The sequence below is a fragment of the Mauremys mutica genome, chromosome 1, assembly GCF_020497125.1.
Source record: "Mauremys mutica isolate MM-2020 ecotype Southern chromosome 1, ASM2049712v1, whole genome shotgun sequence".
Taxonomy (NCBI): domain Eukaryota; kingdom Metazoa; phylum Chordata; order Testudines; family Geoemydidae; genus Mauremys; species Mauremys mutica.
The window spans coordinates 160,714,718-160,735,341 of record NC_059072.1 but is presented as its reverse complement, the minus strand read 5'-3'; the positions used below and the strand labels follow the sequence as shown (position 1 = coordinate 160,735,341).

The following is a 20,624-nucleotide window of genomic DNA, read 5'->3' as shown; positions in this document are numbered from 1 at the left end:
CCCAAATAAATCTGTTTTTACTCTGTATAAAGCTTATACAGGGTAAGCTCATACATTGTCCACCCTCTATAACACGGATAGAGAGATATGCACAGCTGTTTTCTCCCCCAGGTATTAATCACTTCCTCTGGATTCAATAATAAACAAAAGTGATTTTATTAAATATAAAAAGTAGGATTTAAGAGATTTCAAGTAATAATGGACAGAACAAAGTAAAACAAAACACGTAAATCTAAGCCTAATACATTAAGAAACTGATTACAGATTAAATCTCACCCTCAGAGATGTTCCAATGAGCTTCTTTCACAGACTAGGCTCCTTCCTAGTCTGGGCCAAACTCTTTCCCCTGGTACAGTCCTTGTTAGTTCCAGCAGGCATCTTAGGTGAAAAGCAGGGGCTGTCTCATGACCGGGACCCCCTTTGTCCTGCTCAACCCCCTTTTATAGCTTTGGCACAAGGCGAGAATCCTTTTGTCTCTCTGGTCCCCACCCCCCTTTTAAATGGAAAAACACCAGGTTTAAGATGGATTCCAGTATCCTGTGACATAGTCACATGTCACTGTAAGACCTCATTCTTCATTACCCACAACAGGTACAGAGGAAGGCTTGCAGGTAAATAAACCCATTCACAACCAATTGTCCTAGTCAATGGGAAGCCATCAAGATCCTAAGCCACCATTAAAGGCCCACACTTTGCATAATTACAATAGGATCTCAGAGTTATAAGTTTTGTCATGATACCTTACAAGAGACCTTTTGCAGAAAGCATATTGTCAGTGTGACAAGCAGTGGTTTCAGCAGACCAATCATTGCTGAGGTTTTTTGTAGGCATTATGGCAGAGGAAAGGTTTAAAAGAGGGATCTGAAGGAGGGCAGTGGAGGTGGCTTTGTGGACGGTTTACAGGTAGCTCCTTCCACGCAGAGGGAGCAGCATGGGAGAAAGCATGAAGCTGCATGCTGGAAAATGTAACAACAAATGGGCCATGAATACTGGCACCTTTGGGAGAATGGAGGCAGGCGTCAACATCTGGACAGCACATAAGAGAATAGGTGGGAGGGGGGAAAATAGATCATGAATGATCTCAAAGGTGAAGAAAAACAGTGTGTTTAAAGTGGTTGAGAAGTGGGAGCCAGTAGAGGGACACCGAGAGGGGTGAGGTGATAAGCAATGAGCCAGGAAAACAATCTCTGCAGCTATGCTCTGAATGGATAGAGGTGAGGGAAGATATGATTGGTCTCGGCTGCAGAGGAAAAAGTTGCACTAGTTGAGACAGGTGATGAGGGCCTGAATGATGCAATTCCACATTTTTTTTAAAAGGGGGGGCGGTCCTTCTCCTGGATAGTCTTGGTGTTGTTTTAATGGCCACTCTTTGAAAGCCCCCAAATTGGCTTGGAATATTAGAAGTAATCCCGATGTGCATCAATCAGTGGGCAAAGTATGGGTGAGGCGGGCAAAGGGGCATGCCACGTGCTGTTTATTGTATGACTCTGCAATTGATCACACGCATATAGAAACCATCCCTCTACAGTCTCTATTTATCAAAAATGACTATTACTGTAGGATCTGAACACTGACATAGGTGGCATCTCTCAAATCTGGAACTTTTGTAGCAAATTTTCCATGTATTAACTCAAACAATGCTACAAAATGCTTGGTGCATGACAAGGAAATGTCTCCCATTTGAATACAAAGAGAAAGAAGTAGCGGTGAGGACTGAAATTCTGATACAGCAAGGAGATCAAAGGTTCAATAAGAAATGCATTTTATGGCAAAATTGCCCCCGGGGAGTAAGCAGATTGTAAATACACAAATTAAAGAAAAAAAAACCAAAAACAGGTCATTTTCCTACACACCTCAGTGGCACGTGCACACTCAATATTGACAATAACAGAAGAGAAGACCCAGGCAGTTGATGACACCACAAAGAAATCACAATCCCTCCCCCTGTTTCTGTTCCCACCTCTGTCTCTTCCTGGCAGTGTTTTTACTCTCTCTCCTTCCATTTCTGCTAGAGATGGGCCAAACCCACAAAATAAAAAGTCTGGATTTCAGATATCCCAAAGCTGTTTAGAATGGGAGTATTTTGATTTGGCCCATGGGAGTAGAATCTAATTCCCCCCAAATTTGGAGGGGGGAGAAGGGGTGTGCTGGACAGAGCATTTGGATTAAGTCCCACCTCTAATTCTCTCGAGTTCTCTCTCTCCCCATCTTTTCTCCTCCTTCCCTGACTCTCTCTCTCTCTCTGGTTGCTGACTAGCATAATGATTAGTTTCACAGTCTCTTGCACTTGAAGAAAGTTTCTGCTCTGGCAGCTTGGAGACTTCCTCAGTAAATAAACATTACAATACTTTGTTGTAAATCCCATATTCAGTGCCTGATCCGGGGAGTTTTCCCCATTGACTTGAATGGAACCAGGAGCTAGCTATAAATGAGAGCAGGTGAGGAGAACATCTCCCCTCAAAGAAAAGCATTGGGAGGGGTGAAGAAGAGGCACATGTGTCTTGTTCTCTTCCCTCTGATAAAACTTCAAGGGATGAATAGTTAGGAGACTCCCTGCTTCCCTAGCTGTCTTCCCCAGGGGTCAGTGGGGCTAATGACAGGAATGTTTGCTCTCCAAGGCTGCCAATTGCTGCAATAGCAAAGGAATAATTAATAATGGAACAGCTGGCTGATTTCTTGCTTGCTCTGTGCCTTACTGGGTCCTCCTTTTCTGCCATCTCATCTTTTAATGGGGTGCAGAGCTGCTGTCTACAAAGGCTGAAAGTAGCATGTGATGACTCATGTCACCACATGCCTCCTCTTTGATGTAAAAGGATTGGAAAGCCAATTTGGTGGTTTTCAAAGGATCCTACTGGACTTATTATTAGATGGGTAAGATCTTCCCCCTGCCTCTCTGCAATTAGTGGATGTGGTCCCTTTGCCCTTGCAGTGTGCCTTGCTGGCACTAGAAATTACAGCAGCTAGATGAAGACAACAGCTAAGATGCAAGCAGAGGGTCAAGCATATACAGCTCCTAATGGACACCATTTAAAAGGTTCCCTGAGACGAACTGATTATTATGTCCTGTACAGCCTAATAGGAATTTTTGCGCCCGAGGCAAGAGCTGGCTCCAGGCTCTTCGGCGGCAATCAGCTGCAGGTCCCTGAGCAGGGGCGGCTCTATGTTTTTTGCCGCCCCAAGCACGACAATCAGGCAGCCTTCGGCAGCGTTTCTGTGGGAGGTCTGCCCCGGTGATGCGGATTCGGCAGCGGTTCTGTGGGAGGTCCGCTGGTCCCACGCCTACGGCGTACCCGCTGCCAAATTACCGCCAAAACTGTGGGACCGGTGGACCTCCCACAGAAACGCTGCCAAAGGCTTCCTGACGACCACCCTCACAGCGACCGACAGGCCGCCCCCCATGGCTTGCCACCCCAGGCATGCGATTGCTGCACTGGTGCCTGGAGCCGCCCTGTCCCTGAGTCCCTGTCGGAGGAAAGGACCTCCCGCTGAATTGCCGCCACCACTTCATTCATTCTTCTGCAGCAACCCCGCAATTCGGCAGTGAGTACCTGAGTGGGTCCCTGAGTCCTTCCCTCCGAGAGGGACTCAGGGACCCGCCACCGAATTGCCACTGAAGAAGCGGCGGTGGTAGAGCTGCCGCCGAAGCGCCGCCGATCACGGTAGAGCTGCGCCCCTCTGCTTTGCGCGCCCAAGGCAAGTGCCTCACCCTTGTTATGGCACCAAAATACCCTCCATGCATTTAAAGGGTTCCTTGGCATTGCTCATCACATGGACTTACCCCTCTTTGTAGCTGCCAGACTCACTGTTGAAACCACCTCTGGTCACCAGCACAGTGTATGCAGAAGAGCTATGCTGCATGACTTACCTGTCGGGGTGAGGTGTCTCCAGGTGATGACAGGCTCAGGGCGTCCATTTGCCATGCACACCAGGGTCACGTTGCTACCCTCATTCACAGTGACATCCGAGGAGATATTGGAGATCTTTGGTGGAACTGTGAAGATAAAAGAATAATGGAACAGGTTACCCAGAGTTCTGAGGCCCCATGAGCCTGACTCACCCACAGTCAGCTATTGAACCCACCCACAGACAGCACTAATTACTACTACTACTACTACTACTACTATTTGTTAAGCTCCACTACAGTCCAAAACACAGAGGAAGTTATAGTCTTGGCCTCAAGAAGCTTGCAGTCTAAATAGAGAGGCAAAACAATTCAGGGACAAAATGCTTTAGATGACCCAGAGGATGTTTCTACCTGTCAACAGAGACCCGACCTAAGTGACCACTTTGAGTGACCACTTTGAGTGACCAGAGGATGTTTCTACCTGTCAACAGAGACCCGACCTAAGTGACCACTTACTGACAAAAAAAAAAAAAATCAGCTGCTTACTGGAGGTGAGGCCTCCACTGACGCTGGAGCAGAATTGTGCTCAGTACGTTTACGGATATTTATTAGGGAGTTACTGTAAGGCAGGAAATTACGCAAGAAGGAAAGTCTCTGGCTCACCGGCCTTTTAATTTTTACTTGGTATGCGCATGCCAGCATTTCTCACTTACAGAAGGTGTGTGATCACCTGGGGGCTTCCTGGAGTTGGTGTGTTTAAAGAAGGGATTTGAAGGAAAGAAGGGTTGGCCACTTGGAGCACCAGAGAGAGGAGAAAGGTCCAGGGGTAGGCAATGATATGGAAGGATACAGGGAATGGTAGTGTAGGAGGCTTAGGCAGAGAGAAAAGAGCAAGGAACAGAAAGGGGGAAGTGGGATGGAGATATAGGGAAGGCCAAAGGAAAGCCAGAAAGTACCGAGAAGAGCCAAGCTGGGCCAGATGCCCTTAAGCAGAAGTTTGCTTTAACTAAGGCTATTACCTTGCACAATTCCTTGAATGCCAAGGGGAGACATTCAGTGGTGATGTAAATAGTGTTGTTGGGGAGTTAAACAGCAGGTGTAAGCCATAAAGCAGCATAGCTTGCGTGGTTGTGGCATTCAGCAAGTGTGCCAAATGATCGCAACTTTTACACACGGGGGGTGGGGGGAAACGGAAGGGAGATATAGAATTGGAAGAGTAACCAGCAAAAAAACAAGGGAGTAAGGGAAGATGGCTGGGGCGGGGAATGTTTAATAATGCACGCTCCTGTTAGCTGCTTTCTGACTACCCAGCTATAAGAATGATCTCCTGGGGATATCACTGCTCCAAATATCTGCCTATGGCAATCACATTGTGTTGCAGTGCACTGCAAACTTCTAGCATCCTGATCACAGGCTATTATCATGTTGCTGTTGCTTTATGTTTGGTAAGCGATGGGTACTCACAGAACTTACAAGCAACTTGCATGACTGAACTGGGGAAGCACTAAAGTGTAAGTAGGAGCCACAACTGTCACAGTGCTTCAAACTCATTTCCACATTCAAAACAGCCCAGCTGGGTCCTTCGACAGTTCTGATTGCCCATCTAGCTGGCTTCTGCAGAGCCAGGCCTAGAGGCACTGTGCAAACTTCCTAACTCACACTGGGCACAGGCCAAGACTATGTATTAGCTATTATTACATCTTCTGAGCACAGACAAGGTATCCTGCTGAACAAGGCACTGTTTTGTTGGCAATGTAAACAATTGCTCACCAGAGGCTGAGCTTGCAGCTTGCCACACCTGGTTTCATTTGTGACCTAAGTGGCCAGATTTTAAACCCAATACAACTAACTAGCTCCTCCAGTTCTTATCTATCTAAAGCAAACCCTATTGTGGAGTGTTGCAGCTGGTGATAATATTCCTGTCACAGGTTTCATCCAGAAAGAGCCCAATAAGCTTCACAACCAATATTCACCCAGTCTGGAATGAAGGGCAGCAGCCAGCACATAGGGCAATGCACCACACTGTGGGGAGAAGGAGAAAGAGGAAATTTTGGCTAAGGCCGCTGGAATAAACCCTTGTCTCACAAAGTGTGCCATGGGATCTTTAATAGCCAGAAGAGTGGACAAGACTTTCCTTTTGAGGATCCTTAAAATCCTCCACAGAGGTAACATTTTGTCTATTGTGGGAATTCCAAGGGTTGAGCTGACTTCACTAGGATTTGAACTTGTGACTCCAGGTACCTGAAAGTTAGGCCACTAGGTCTTCCTCTGAGGCAGGACAGATTGTTCCAGTCGCCTTTCTCACATTAATGTCTCACATCCATGCTTCATGCTCAGGGGATGCAGGGGAGCTCAGTAAAAAGACTGTTCTCCCCCCCCCCCCCGCCATTCTCAGCTTTAGAGTGTGTGTAGTGGGGAATGAAACAAGATCATTTTCTGCTTTGCTTACCACAGAGTAAACAAACAGATGCTCCCATCCCCAAACCAAGTTGATTGACAGCCCTTTGGAGGCAGAGATGCCCACACAAATTGACTGGGAGGAAGAAAGGCTGCCCACCTATTCCACCACATTCTTATGAATGTTCTTAACATCCATGATTGTCCAAAATTACCACTGTCTTCTCTCTCTAGGCTCCAAACTCCTGGCCAGTGTTTCAGAGTCAAGGTGAAAAGTGAAGAGAGAGCACAGAGGACTCCCTTCTGCACAGGACTGCTGTGTGTACAACTCCCAGTAGAGCTTAACTGGGTGACTGGGCAACAAAATGGCAGATGAAATTCAATGTTGATAAGTGCAAAGTAATGCACATTGGAAAACATAATCCCAACTGTACATAAAAATGATAGGGTCTAAATTAGCTGTTACCACTCCTGAAGGATCTTGGAGTCGTGAATAGCTCTCTGAAAACATCCGATCAATGTGCAACAGCAGTCAAGAAAACCAGCAGAATATTAGGAAAGGAACAGATAATAAGACCGAAAATATCATAATGCCTCTATATAAATCCATGATATGTCCACATCTTGAATACTGTGTGCAGTTCTGGTCGCCCCATCTCAAAAAAGATACATTGTAATTGGAAAAAGTTCAGAAAAGGGCAACAAAAATTATTAGAGGTACGGAACAGCTTCCATGAGGTGAGATTAAAAAGGCAGACTTTTCAGCTTGGAAAATGGGGGGTGGATATGATAGAGGTCTATAAAATCTTGACTGATGTGGAGTGTGGCAAATTGCCGGCACTATTATGATGGGTCTTGCACTTTCTCTTCTTTGCGGGGGTTCAGGGTGCCATTTCTTGTCCCTAAATTGGAATATTAATTGCTCAACTAGTGTCCTAGAGGAGGGGAGTGGAGAGGGAGGGACCTGGGCCTGTCCTCTACTTCAGGTCCCAGCCCAGGGGCCCTGAGGATAGTGGTGAACCACTTGAACTGACAGTTCCTTCCCCTGGGCTACTTCCCTCTCCTGCCCTTCAGCTTGTGGGGGGGGGGGAAGGCTTCCTGCCCTCCCTCTGTACAAGCCAGGTGTCCCTTTACCTAGAGTCTTGGACTTAGCCCACCGCAGCACTTCTCCAAACTGTCCTCTGCTTCCCTTCAAACTGGTCTCTGCTCCAATACCAATCCTCTCTGCTCCAACTCCCACACTGTCTGATTGAAGCAGGGGGGTTTTATCATGTGACTGACTGCAGGTGCTCTAATTGGCATCAGGTGCTCTAGTTAATCTATAGCAAACTTTCTTCCCCTTACAGGGAATAGGGCTCCCTTCTAACCCTCTTCTGCTGCCCTCTGGCCATGCTATATCACAGGAGAAAGTGAATAAAGAAATGTTATTGACTCCTTCACATAAAACAAGAACTAGGGGTCACTCAATGAAATTAATAGGCACCTGGTTTAAAACAAACAAAAGGAAGTACTTCTTCACACAACACACAGCCAACCTATGGAACTCATTGCCAGAGGAAGCTGTGAAGGCCAAAACTATAACAGGTTAAAAAAGAACTAGACAAATTCATCAACAGCTATCAGCCAGGATGGGCAGCGACGCAACACAATGCTCCAAGCATCCCTAGCTTCTGTTTGCCAGAAATTGGGAGTGGACGATAGGATGGATCACTCAACGATTACCTGTTCTGTTCATTCCCTGTGACGCACCTGACATTGGCCACTGTCAGCAGACAAGATACTGGGCAAGATGGACCATTGGTCTGACCCAGTCTGGCCATTCTTATGTTCTTAGTTTACCAACATCCCTCCCTTATAGCACATTCCTCAAGTGCCCTGAGTTCAGTGTACTTGGTCCTGGAGCGGGGAAGAGGCCAAATTCAATTATTTGCCGTGACCCCTCTGGCTGGCTCAAGACAGATATTGGACTTCAAAGGGATCTGGGCCCAGCCTCCCTCTCCTGAAAAAATTGTTAGACATGATATGAGGCCTTTCAGAACGTGAAGAAGTAAGTAGGAAAAATGGGTAGGACAGAATTTTTGGGGCTAGAAGAAAGTCTCAGACAGCCCCCCAGAGAGGTAATAAGAACCTTTAGCAGGAGTGGGAATTAAAAGTCACATATGTGCCATATGTTTTTGGTGCCTGCCCCGCCCCATCAGGAAAGAGCCACACATAAGACAAGTGAAAATCTGCTCTGGACTGACCCAAGACTGGAATAACAGGTGAGGTGGCAGGACAGTGCTGAGGCACTGGCAAAGCTGTTCAAGGGAAGCCAGAGTGGAATCGCAGGGGGTATTAAAAGCCAATATTGACATTCAACAGGAGAGCTGCAATGAGGAAATATGCTTTGTGCTGCCTTGCTTTTGCCAGAGCTGTCAATCGTCTCAGTTTCCTGAGCACCAAATAAACCCAGGAAATAAAATAGGTCCGATTCACCAAGCAACCTCAATGCCCATGAGGGAGAAAGGGTGATCAGATGGTCACATCTGGCCTGCCACTTCTCATATGAGAAAAAAGGGGCATCCAATGCTGAAAGCCAGTTGGGAATTTAATGGCGAGTTCCTTCCAGCTGCCATCTCAGCCTAGGGGAAGGGATGGGGGAAAACAAATTTCACAGCAAGTATAGAGTTTAAAATGTGGTTTAGTTTCACATGTTCAGAATCCAAAGCTGTCTAGTGCTAAAAGCTATTAGATGCTAGCGGACAGGCTGATAATACACAAATAGAAGTTGGAAGCTTTTAATTTTGTGGGTGTCAAGCCAGCATGTTAAAATACTAAAGGTGTCACCACCAGCCATGGCTTCCTTTGTAGCATTTTCTCTTGGTGCTCATCACTTCTTCGTACACACCTATTTAGGACAGTCTTAAAATGAGATGCTTTGACCTTATTTTTTCACATGTGAGTTGTGTTGTGTTTCTTCAGTCACAGGGGTGCTGAAAGTAGGGATCCTGAGAAAACAGCTCATCCCCAAGGACCTTGGGAGACTAAGCCTCCCTCACAAGCCATCCAACAGTGATTCTCACACATACGGTATGTCGGGGGCATCACGGAGCGGGCACCAAAATTAATTACATTTAGGTCACTTGGAAGCTGCTAACGCTGTCACGGCCACCAGAGTGTGGGGCACTGCCAGCAAAGAGAGAGCGCTATTTCTACACTCAGCTTTTTGGGGAACCGTAGGGAAAGAGGAGGGGCTTCTTTCATATCCATCTTTCAGGGAGTCCCTTGTGGGGTAACAGAGACTGCTCACAGACTCTTTCTAGCTCAGGGGGACTGCACTTCCAGGCTCTCAGACTCAACCTCTGTGGGGTTTCCAAGAGGAGGCAATTGCAGCAATTAGAATAACAGAGAGATGGAGGTGGTCCTGGCTATGGGGCAAGTCTCCTTTTCCAGTGATGACAGGGGAGGACTCCTGCCTTCCTTTCAGGATGATCAGCTCATGTCACCGCCACTTTGCACCCAGTGCAGCGGTGACGAGCAGGCAGAATACCGCAAAAGGGGTCACCATAAAGTTCTGTATTGTACATTGAAACACTGCTTTATACCTACAACTATAACACATGCCAGCAACAGATTCTGGATGTTTTAAAATAATTAACTCAGAGAAGAAAGAGTATGCGAGTTCACAGCCTTCTCTCTCTGGTTCATACTCTATGGGGTTCTTGTGATACCAGGTGAACATCTCAGCTTGGCACCAGTGGAGAAAAACACCACACACAATTTGGCATGAGTGGAAGTCTGCTCAGGAGAATCCCAGGACTGGAATAGCAGGAAGTGCTGCAGGTCAGGAATGTGGGGCACTGGCAGAGCTGTGTGGGGCCCAGAACTGGAATAGCAGAGAGGTGGGAGCTGCAGGTGAGGAGCATAGGCAGAGCTGTGTAGGAGATGCTTGCACAGAATCTGCTTGCACTGCACCAGCTCTAGTTAATTGCTGTCAATCCCTCACTTTCATGACAACTACAACTCACTGAAATTTAAATAACAAGAAAAAAAAAAGAGACATGAAAAACAGACTGAACTCCCCCAGTGCAATCACTGTTACTCTCAGAATGAAAGCAAGTAATTTGTTTCCACACAAAATATTACTGCGTCTCCCAAGCACCAGCTACAGTTACTTGTAACAAAAGGGATGAGGGGCAGCAGGGAAACCACAAACACTCAAAACATCTGTCTCTGAAATGTGTGTCCTTTACAACCAAAGCCCTTCAGAGCTCTGTAGCCCTCCTTGATACATCCTGGGAAATGTGTGGGAGGGGGCAACCTGTCGTTCCAGGCAAAACAGCTACGTCAGCCAGCAATGGTGCCAGACCCTTAGATGCCCTAAGGAGGAAACTGGCCCAGTGCTGAGCTAAGGCTCAAGGGACCACGTTCTGTGCATCTTTTAACAGACATAATAGATTACATAATGTGCCAGGAATTGGCCAATCAGGCCCCACGATGTGTCGGGGTGTCATTGCCCAACAATAGAATGTAACTCAGGCGACATCTACATGGGCTTAATCCTGGAATACAATGAGTTGAGGTCACCATTCTCCTGACTGGGAGCATCCTCTGGAGAGAGCAGGCCGGATTCATCTTTAGTGGACACTGGCACCCAGACTGTGGCCCAAGCCCCCGCTCCACCTGCACTCTGCCCTGAGGCCCCCCACCACCACTCACACAGGAGGAGGGGGCGGAGAGTCCAAGCAGAGGCAGGTCCTCCACTGTCTGGGTGCTGGGGCCCCTTCTGCATGTGGGCCTGGCACCACTGGTGCCATTGTAAACCTGCTACTGGGTGCAAGGAGGCAGTTCACACATTTTAACATATGCACATTGTCTTCACACCTTTAGTTGATTTGCCTTCACTTTCCTGAGTGTCCCCACCCCAACAAGCCCTCAGACAGCCCTTAGCTTGTTCTAATAGATTATAGTGACTCTTCCCTTGTGAGTCAGCCATCTCCAAGATACCTCCTTCTTTGGCTGGTTATGTGCAACCTAGTCGATATGATTACCCGCTCCTCAAAATTAGCAGCCCAAGGAGACTTGTTCTCCTTACTTTCCACTGCTTACGTCCCTATGGCCCGAGCAGACTGTTCCCAGCTCTATGAAATAACGATAATACGTAGCACTCATGGTTCATCCACAGGTCTCAGAAGTCTTTGAAAAGAGTATCATTATCCCCACTCTACTGATAGGGAAGCTGAGGTACAAGAATGGGAAGTAACTTGCCCAATGCCAAAAGGGAGTCAGTGACAGAAATGGGAAGAGAAGCCAACAGTCAGTAAACCAAGCTTTATGTTCTATTCACTGGCCTCAAGAAGGGCCTTCAAAACAGTCCAGACAGGTACCTCAGGCAAGGTTTTTAGAAGGAGAAAAAAAAAGATAAGAGCTCATCACCTTTATCCCACCCCACACATGTATTCTTCCTTATTAATTGCCTTCCTCTTCCTGATTATCTGCCTCTTCTCTGTTGCCTGGGGATGGGGAAAATGAGAACTCCCACCCACTACTCCACAGGAGCAAACAGAAAACCATTAAAGCCCTTCTCCAAAATCCAAGGATCTTACAGCCTCAGGCACTTCCTGATTATGACTCCAGAGTTCTAATTTCCTCCTCCTTGGCTCCTAATTAACAGCATTTTACAACAAATACAAAGAAACTAATCAGCCCTGAGGCTGGGGGGCACGCTGGTCACCACACACACCTTTGAGCATTTTGGAACTGCCACCTTGCCAGCCACAATTAGGAGTCCTTTCCTGGGGCAACTAATTGGCCTCATTAGCCATTGTAGAGTTAAAGTCTGTGTGAGGAGAGAGGGCTTGAAGAGGCTGGGCATGCTAGTAAATTCAGCCCAACAGCTAATTTCCCTCACCTGCATGTGGCAGGCTAATCACAGCTTTTTACACTGGTAACAAGAAACAGCTTGATGCAGCTCAGCTCCATGTGGGTAACAAGCTGAGGGTTACAAAGCAAAATCCAGGCCTTGGGGGTGCTCCATGCTAATACTTCTGATGCACTCTGAAGATGCAAAATGCAGAACAAATGATATTGTTCTGCCAGGCTACTTCATGCAACAGCTTCTGACTTAAGAGACCCACAGACAGAAGCTGCATCAGGGCGAGAGAGCAGAACAGTGGTGTTACTTCACCTGGGTTTTATTAAACTATATAGACTAAAAAAATGTTCCCCAACCTCTCAATCACTGTCTGTTCTAGGGTGACCAGATGTCCCAATTTTATAGAGACAGTCCCGATTTGGGGGTCTTTTTCTTATATACGCTCCTATTACCCCCCACCTCCATCCCGATTTTTCACATTTGCTGTCTGGTCACCCTAGTCTGTTCTTTCGTGTGTTTGTTTTGTTTCACTAACGCCTCTGTTTGCTTCACCAAACTATTCCAAGCAAATTGAAGCTTTTTTAACCTGCTAGAAATCAAACACTTTTCAAAATGTATTGCAGTGTGATTTAAATAGCATGAAAATTAGCTCCATTTTGTCATTGAGACCAATACTGTGCTAGCTTCGGCTCCCTGTATCCAATTAAAAGTCTCTGCAGAAACATCTGCACACTGCCAGAGCAAAAGTTATCATTTTGAATGTTCAATAGTTGGTTTAAGTGGCAAGGGGGATTTGTGATTATCCTGCAGTTGATAACAATATAGTGACTAACAGGATGTGGGGACTTAAGCATACGTATAAGTAAGCTGTCTTGCTGAATGATGTGGAGTTTCAAAGAACCAACATATTTAAAAGGAACAAATTGCTGACAAGCCACACTCCCTCGTCCAAAGTGAGGCTCCATCTCATGGGCTATAGATAGGTGACTGGCCTATTTGTCTGCATGAGGATGTGTGGCCACATCGTCTTACTAACAGAGAGAGGCCCGAACAACCCCCCTTCAATATTAACACCCTCAAGCCACTGAAAAGGTAGGATCTAGATCTGGAACTCTGTAGTTCATCTCTATGTAATTCATTAATGTCCACATACATAGAACAATCAACTAGACATTTCTTCAGAGTCCCTTTGAAGTGAAATTATTTTGTTTCCTGAATGGGAGGGAGACTCAAAAAAAGAAATAGTCGAAATCTCAAACCAACCTGAAAACTTCTGTTGGGTGGGGTGAAGTGAGAGGGTCTCTACTTTCACCTTCCAGCCCAACCCCTCACTTAGCCTTCAACTCAAACCCCAACCCTGCTCTTCAACTGATTCCAGTTCCAGTACTGGACCCAGCCTTCTTGGCCCATCTGTTGATGATGTTCATCCATCCACACCCCGCTCTGAAGAGTTTGGCCTGGCTAAACACGCACATGTTCAGGATGAGGATGTGCTGAATCCACCTTTGTGGCTTTTGATAGCGCACAAAGCCTAGATTCTTGGCCACATACTGAATATGGATATGTCAAATCATAGAAGGAAAATGTAATAGGCTAAGCGAATCCCTGCTGAAACTCCCTTGAGGAACCTGGACCACTGTGTACAAAGTATTGTATCTTTGCTGTGAAACTGATTTTTGACTAAAATACCAAATTCACAGCATGGCAATAGCGATGTCTTTACTCACAGCACATCTCTCTAAGAGGAGGTTCTCTCTGTTCACAATCCAAACTGTTCTTTTGCTTTCAGCCTGCAACATTGACCCCAACTGCTTTTTGACTAAAGTACATAGGCAGACTTCCTGTGAATAAACAGCATTGTTGACATGTCACATGTAAACAAGTTACAGAAGTGTTTGCTATGCTAATTCTGAGGGATTAATCCCGGGGACGCTGCCTAATCCCCAAATCCTAAATACTTTGAGGACTAGGGATGCACACGGGGTTTAGCATTTGTGATTTAAGTATTTGTATGTATTTTCCATGGACTACATTTAGTGGCAGAGGGAGTTATTTGTGGGACTGAAATAATGCAAGATCTGCTCTTCTCATGGTTTTATTAACCATCCAGGAAAAAAAATGCTGTGAGAAGAGCAGCTCCCTTCATATTTCAGTCCCAAAGACAGATCTTAGAAGACCGTGGAAAACACCCTGCAAATAGAAGTACTAAGAACGTCAGATTTACCCGAGTTGTAGTTGAACCAAAATGTACAGCCCTGTTAGGGCTTGATCCAAAGCCCACTGAAGTCAGTGGGAATCTTTCCATTGATGTTAACGGCCTCTGGATCAGATTCTTAAAGGGCAAGGATAGAAGGTGGCCTTCAGGAGTTGCTAGACCTAGGAGAGGAAGGTTTCTGGACAGTGCAGGAAGAGCCAAGTCAAAACTTTTGTTTTAAGTGAGTCCTGGCTGGACCTGGCTGCTGGTTCCTAGCCCTTTCTTTGGTAGGATGGTGTAAATGGGGAGAGCAGGCTGGGCGTGAACTGGAGCTGAGACAGAGCCCAAAGGGGTTCCAAGGTTGGAGGTGCAGGGTGAAAGAGGTTTTCTACCTGATGGGAGGAAGGTTGGAGCTTTCTAATAATTAAAGAGGGAGTAGAGATGAAGAAGTGTGAGAGGCCTTGAATTGAAGCTGGAAGTGGGGATGGAGGAGTGAGATGGGAAGGGAATTTCCTCCACTTACACTCAGTTGCATTCTCGTGTGCATACTACAGGTACAATTTTGCTAAATCTTACAGAAGCTGTAGCCTGAATGCTCCTCATTCAGCCCTCATATTATTGACATTACCACCTGGCTACAGGTAAATAGTATTTCCAGAAGAGCAGCCTATCTGCACCACCTGATGGAAATCTGCACATTAGTTTGAAAAAAATAAAATAAAGGAGGTTTCTCATTAAATGCCTCTCCACTGGCTCATCTGTTTGAAAACTACCACATTGCCATACTGATAAACATGCCATGAGGCAGTGAGTTCTGATGCTGCAGTGCACAGTAGTGACTTGCATATGGCACAGAATCAAGGATGTGGCTCCATGTCGACACATTCAAATAGCTTTGAAAGGACAAGGCTCGCATACAAATTGAATGCATGTGGCAGATTTAACAATTACTCTGTTTGGAAGTTTCACTTCCTAATACGTTCAGGTCTGCAAATTCGGTTGGAGATCTTGTGATAAGCATCTTTTGCACAAGATGTCTGGTACTTCAGGATTCTGGTGGAACCAAAAGTATAGTGTGGTATTTTGGTGTGATCAGTTCCGATCCCACACCAAAGTAGGAAGTATAGAGGTGCCAGGACTGGAAATAGAATGTAAAAACTGTATTCAGACATTTCAGAACTTCAGAAAAAATAATTCTTGGGTTGAGTTCAGGCAAAGCTTTTGAGAGAGGTGTGGGTGTGTATCAGATTCAGTTATTTAATAACTCTCTAGAACTTTCTAAGCCCTAGTATAGAACAACAGCAGGATAAAAAGTTACTGTTGACTCCCCAGAAAAAGGACTCTTTGTCATATTTAATGAATAATGGACAATATAGAAGGCAAGTTACTATGGCTGCTTCATCAAATAGCTAGTTCTGCAATCAAAAGACTAATAGACAAATTCTTCTTCTTCTGATGAGAGCTCAGTTGAGGGTAGCTGGTAGCTGCTCTTAAGTAGAGAGGTGCTGAACCATATCCCTGAATCCAAATAACCCAAAACTTTGAGGAGGGGATACATTCTAAATCCAGGACTGAAGTTTTCAGCCCAGACTCATTATTAAATTCTGGTCATTGCTTACATCACAGATGGTGGCCCTGCTTGATAGAAATTGGGATACCAGAAGGAAGTTCAGAAATGCCAGCTATAAACCTTTAGACATTACCTGCTATCCAGTTTGGTGACATCTAGAAGCAGTGTGTGTTCTAAGCACTGGGAAGTTATGGCCAGCCACTTGCTGAGGAAGGAGCAGGGAGTACAAGACAAGGAACTCCTTTCATCATAAATGTTCTCCTGCACAAGTATGATCCAGTGTGAAAAACCTTAGCCTTGCGCTACGCGAGCAGCTGTGTGGGGAGTGCTATGACTCCCATGATCACATGCTACAGCCCAATACTGAATCATACCCATACCACAGTTTCTGCCCATCTGGTTCCTCTGCCAAAAGAGAACTACTGTTTTGGCTCAACCATGTGCTGCAGCACCTTGAGGTCTTTGGAAGTGCCCCAGCAGCTCTTCTGAACCTTTACCGCGTGATGAAGACTTGCTCCATATGTACAGACATTACAATGGACATTTGAGGTTGAAATCCAGGACTTCTGGCTTCATAAACACATGTCTGTGCCTCTTGGGTTACAGGAGAATTTCCCTGATTTTTCAGAAGCGCGGTTTATTCTTTTGGGGCTGCCGCTAGTGGGATTCAATTCTGTTCCCATTGAAGTCAATTGGAATTTTGCCACTGAACTCAACATGAGCAAGACTGGCCAACTAGCCAGTAAGTTATATATTAGAACTGCAGTTAGGGATCTAGACCTCAATTACATGTCCTCAAAAACATTTGGGTAGCTTCAACTGACTTGTATATGTCTGAAGGGACATCAGGGTCTCAGGATTTTGTAAGAAGTTCAAGAGCAGAAAGCACAGAATACAAATGATTGGAAAGAAACGGACAGAGCCTCCTTTTTGGAGACGGAAATTACACAGACTGGGGACAGTGTGGGTTGCTAAGCTGATTGGGACAAAACCTCTGCAGAAACTCTCCAGCTGAAGTCCTGCAAACAAATACTCGATGTGCAGAGGGAATCTAGCAACACTGGCCTCAGAGCAGCAATGATGTGGCATCTTCCCCTGCTAATCAATATACAGAAATGAACACTAATCAAAGCAGTGTACACTTCCGTCACAGCAGGAGATGAAAACATCTACTGTGCCATCAATTTCTGGTCTCAACATCTCTAATCTACTGACTAGCGGAGCAAACAACTACAGTCAAAATGGAAGGAGGCATGGTCTTATATTAAAGGCAGTGGAACTGGCACTCTGGCAATCAGGGATCAGTTTCTGGGTCTGCCACAGACTTCTTGTGAGACCTTGGGCAAGTCACTTCATCTTTCTATGATTCACTTCCCCATCTACAAAATTAGGCTAATAATACTCCCTTACTACATACATTATGAGAATAAGGTTTGTGAGCCACTTAGGTACTACGGTAATGGGTAACTTACAAGTATCTAGATAGAAATGATGCTCAACGCCTACAACACTATATCATTTCCTGAGACCAAATAAAATCTAGCAAGATTTGAGAGTGTTAAAGATCTCTGCGTGGAACTAGCAAACTGTCTCACCACAGTGAGATATGCAAAACTAAGGGAGACTCTTACCACAGACAGAATCAATGGGCCTGATTCTCCATTGGCTGCATAAAGTAGGGATGAAACACTACCAAATTATAATGGTAGTATTTTACATTCACTTTGCCCAGGAGGAAATGATTACACAAAATGCAGGGCAATGGAGAACCAGCCTCATGGATTGCAAACTAGAGGAGGAAACTGGGAGTCAGAGTACACTTCAAGCAGAGAGGAATGATCATAGAACTAATATAGAAGGAAATATTGAGAGAAGGAGACACACACACTTCTGGCTTCAGTGGCCAAAATATGAGGGAGTCTGAGAAAGAGATTTCTTCAAGCTATCAGGAGTGATAATGATTTTTCATGAGAAAGCAACGAGGAAAACTGTTCCTAACTCCCAGGGGACAGAAGAGAGCCAACAGAGATGGCATCATGTTATTGGATCAAGCTACCACTGGATCAGGAATGGATACTAATGACAAAGGATAAAAAAGCCCAATACAGCATGATGCCATGTCCAGGCTACATGTTTGATGTACTGGGGATTAAATTCCAAACACACTGTCCTGGGCAGATTGTATCCACTACTAGAGAAACCTGAGGGATATGTCTCTTTCCTTAATACTTTGTTCACTGTCATGCCATAGGATTGGGTGGGTTGGTGGAAGCAGGAGAGCACTCACTGCTCTATTTAACAGAGATTTCTACCCAGTGGAGTGGTTTTGTCTGTAACCTGGACCTCTCCATGGTCAATGGGTGTCTCCACCACTTCTACCGGCCTTGCCAGGCTGTGAAACCCCTTGACTCCTTGAGGGGGTGCCAAGAGTTTACTGCCTTGCTTGGTACCTCTGAAAAAACCTCTGGTTCTTCTGAAGTCATTAGTCAACCTTCAAGCAAACACAGCTTTAAGAGAGTTTAAAGACTGATGCTTGCATGCCCCGTGAAGGAAATAAAATATCAGACACGCTATACAGACCAATTGCTCTTCCCCCTTGGTGAGTGACAGCTCTGTTTGTCAAGAGAGACAGCTTGTCTAGAGTTTGAGATAGCTAACTATCACCTGGGGAGACTATTAGAGAGAGAAGCTGGGGAGGAGAAAGAGAAAGGAGGAGATGGAAGAGTGTAGGGGAGAGAAAGACATATAACAGTTGATTTATTAACTTGTTAACTTTGGCAACACATGTGTGCCTTGTGATGCCAATACCGTCATTGAAATTGAAGCTGAATTGAAAGTCAAGCACAAGGGAGTGTGGGTGGATGGAAGAAATCACAGCCCACTGAAAGACGAAGGACAATATATTAGTTACCTTAGAAAAACACTGGGCACAATGACACTGGGGACCAACCAGCTTCCCTGCTTCTCGAAGTGGGGAATTGGGATTCATATTCCAACTGGACACTGTCGACCAAGCCCTCCCACAGAACACGAGACCACCAGGGAGACCCACCTAGAGAAGGTAGGGAGACTTACAAGAACCAAAGAGGTACAGTGGTAGCAGTATTCCCTCAGGTACTTCTTTCTGAACCATATCATAAATTAACATGTCATTGCTAGATGCAAAATCCTGAACCTTAGTGGTCATAACAAGTAGCTAAAACACATGCTGCAGCCAGTGGGTTAAAGAAAGAAAGAGGATTGAGCATGTGCACAGTGTGAGGTCAAGGGAAAAGGAGGGCAAGCAGAGAGAATGGGAGAAAAGCACGGCCTGAGCATGGGCCAGGAAGTTCTGAGTTCTGAACCCAGCTCCGACGATGACTCTCTGTAGTCTTGGGTGAATGTTGTTATTAGAAGCTGTAGGATGTGCTATAAACCTATGTTAAATCAAAGTTTGTTCCACTGAAGTGATCTGCTTAATCATGGGAATATAGTACTGAGATCCCAGCTTGTGAGTGTATGTTACCTGGCACGATTACAGAGGTCATCAATAGCCTAGCAAAGGGTCCTGGCATCTCTTACAATAAGGAAAGGAGACCAGACCCCATCTCTGTTCCTCAGAACTCCACCCATGACTGAAGAAACGAAAATTAACCATGAGATGCTCTCATTAACCCCCAGCTAGCAGAATACAGAGCCTGCATCTGGTGAAGCAAGGGACATGCAAGAACTTCCTCTCTCCCGCTTCTGGACCCTGTTGTGCTATCTTATTTACACCTACACCTCTGAAGGAAATGAACAGTGTCTGTGAATGCTGTCTGAGAAATCCATACCCTTCACTTTTCTCCCCACCCGGCTCACCATTTCACACACTCACGCATACACACCACCTGTGTTCAGGGAAGACAATCAATTCCTGCAAAGAGCACTCTCTCTAGCAAGCTACAGAGCCGGAGCACATCAGAGGACAATTTCCAAAGCAGCCCAAGACCCCCCTCAACCTCATTTGTAGCCATCCAAAGATGTTTGCCTTTATGTGATGAGACCTGTCTGCTGAGCCTTCCTTGTGATTGGGGCCCATTTCAACCAACTGTCAGACTTCACAGCAAGGGAGAGAAATACGGTGCATCCTCTGGGGCCTCTTCCTCTCATGCCCTATCCTGTTGCTGGTTCTGCTGAAGGTCAAGGTTTTTTCGGGTGAAAACGGCCCCCTCATGAGGCAGAACCAGTAAACATGCTTCCTTCACACAGGGAGCTGCTACTAAAAGCTGCTTTTTAGTTCAGGTTAAAAACATGGAGACTTCCACCCATCTGCTACATTGTGAGAGTGTGTGGGTGTGTGTGCATGTGTGAGAGTGTCCCGCCTTCATCTATCATCAATCTTTCATTCTGTTAATCTTAAATAGCCCCTATGGCTAGAGTATCTGAGACTTAATGGCTGCTCTGAAGCTTTCATTTGGCTGGCTGTTTGCAAAGTGCCAGGGTGCAAGGATAGAGATGTCCTAAGTGCAGTCCCCTGAATTATACGATGAGGCCCTCTAGGCTGCCTTCATGATTATATAAAGTAAGGCCAGGAGTTTCTACCATGTAATGCTCTACTTTGAGCTAAGTGGTCTCCAAATGAGATCAACTGTAGTGTCCTTGGAATGCAATATCTTATTAAAGTTGAGGGCAGCTTCAATCTGCTTCATTGTTTGCACAGTAGAATCAGTGCCTCCCTCAGTTGGATGAATTGGATGCGTCTCCTCTAAAAGTTAAGCTATGAGCTTCAGATTCACAAGACCTT

At 45.7% G+C, this 20,624-nt stretch overlaps 1 protein-coding gene across 6 annotated transcripts in view; it reads right to left on the bottom strand.

Annotated features, from left to right (window-relative positions):
- The window catches only part of LOC123360821 (limbic system associated membrane protein), a 1,375,067-nt gene that overhangs the window by 163,007 nt on the left and 1,191,436 nt on the right, over positions 1–20,624 (bottom strand). For all 6 annotated transcript variants that reach the window (XM_045001275.1, XM_045001278.1, XM_045001270.1 and 3 more), the window contains one exon: positions 3,866–3,991. In XM_045001275.1, the coding sequence (XP_044857210.1) occupies positions 3,866–3,991 (126 nt within the window). The remainder of the gene's footprint in view (positions 1–3,865; positions 3,992–20,624) is intronic.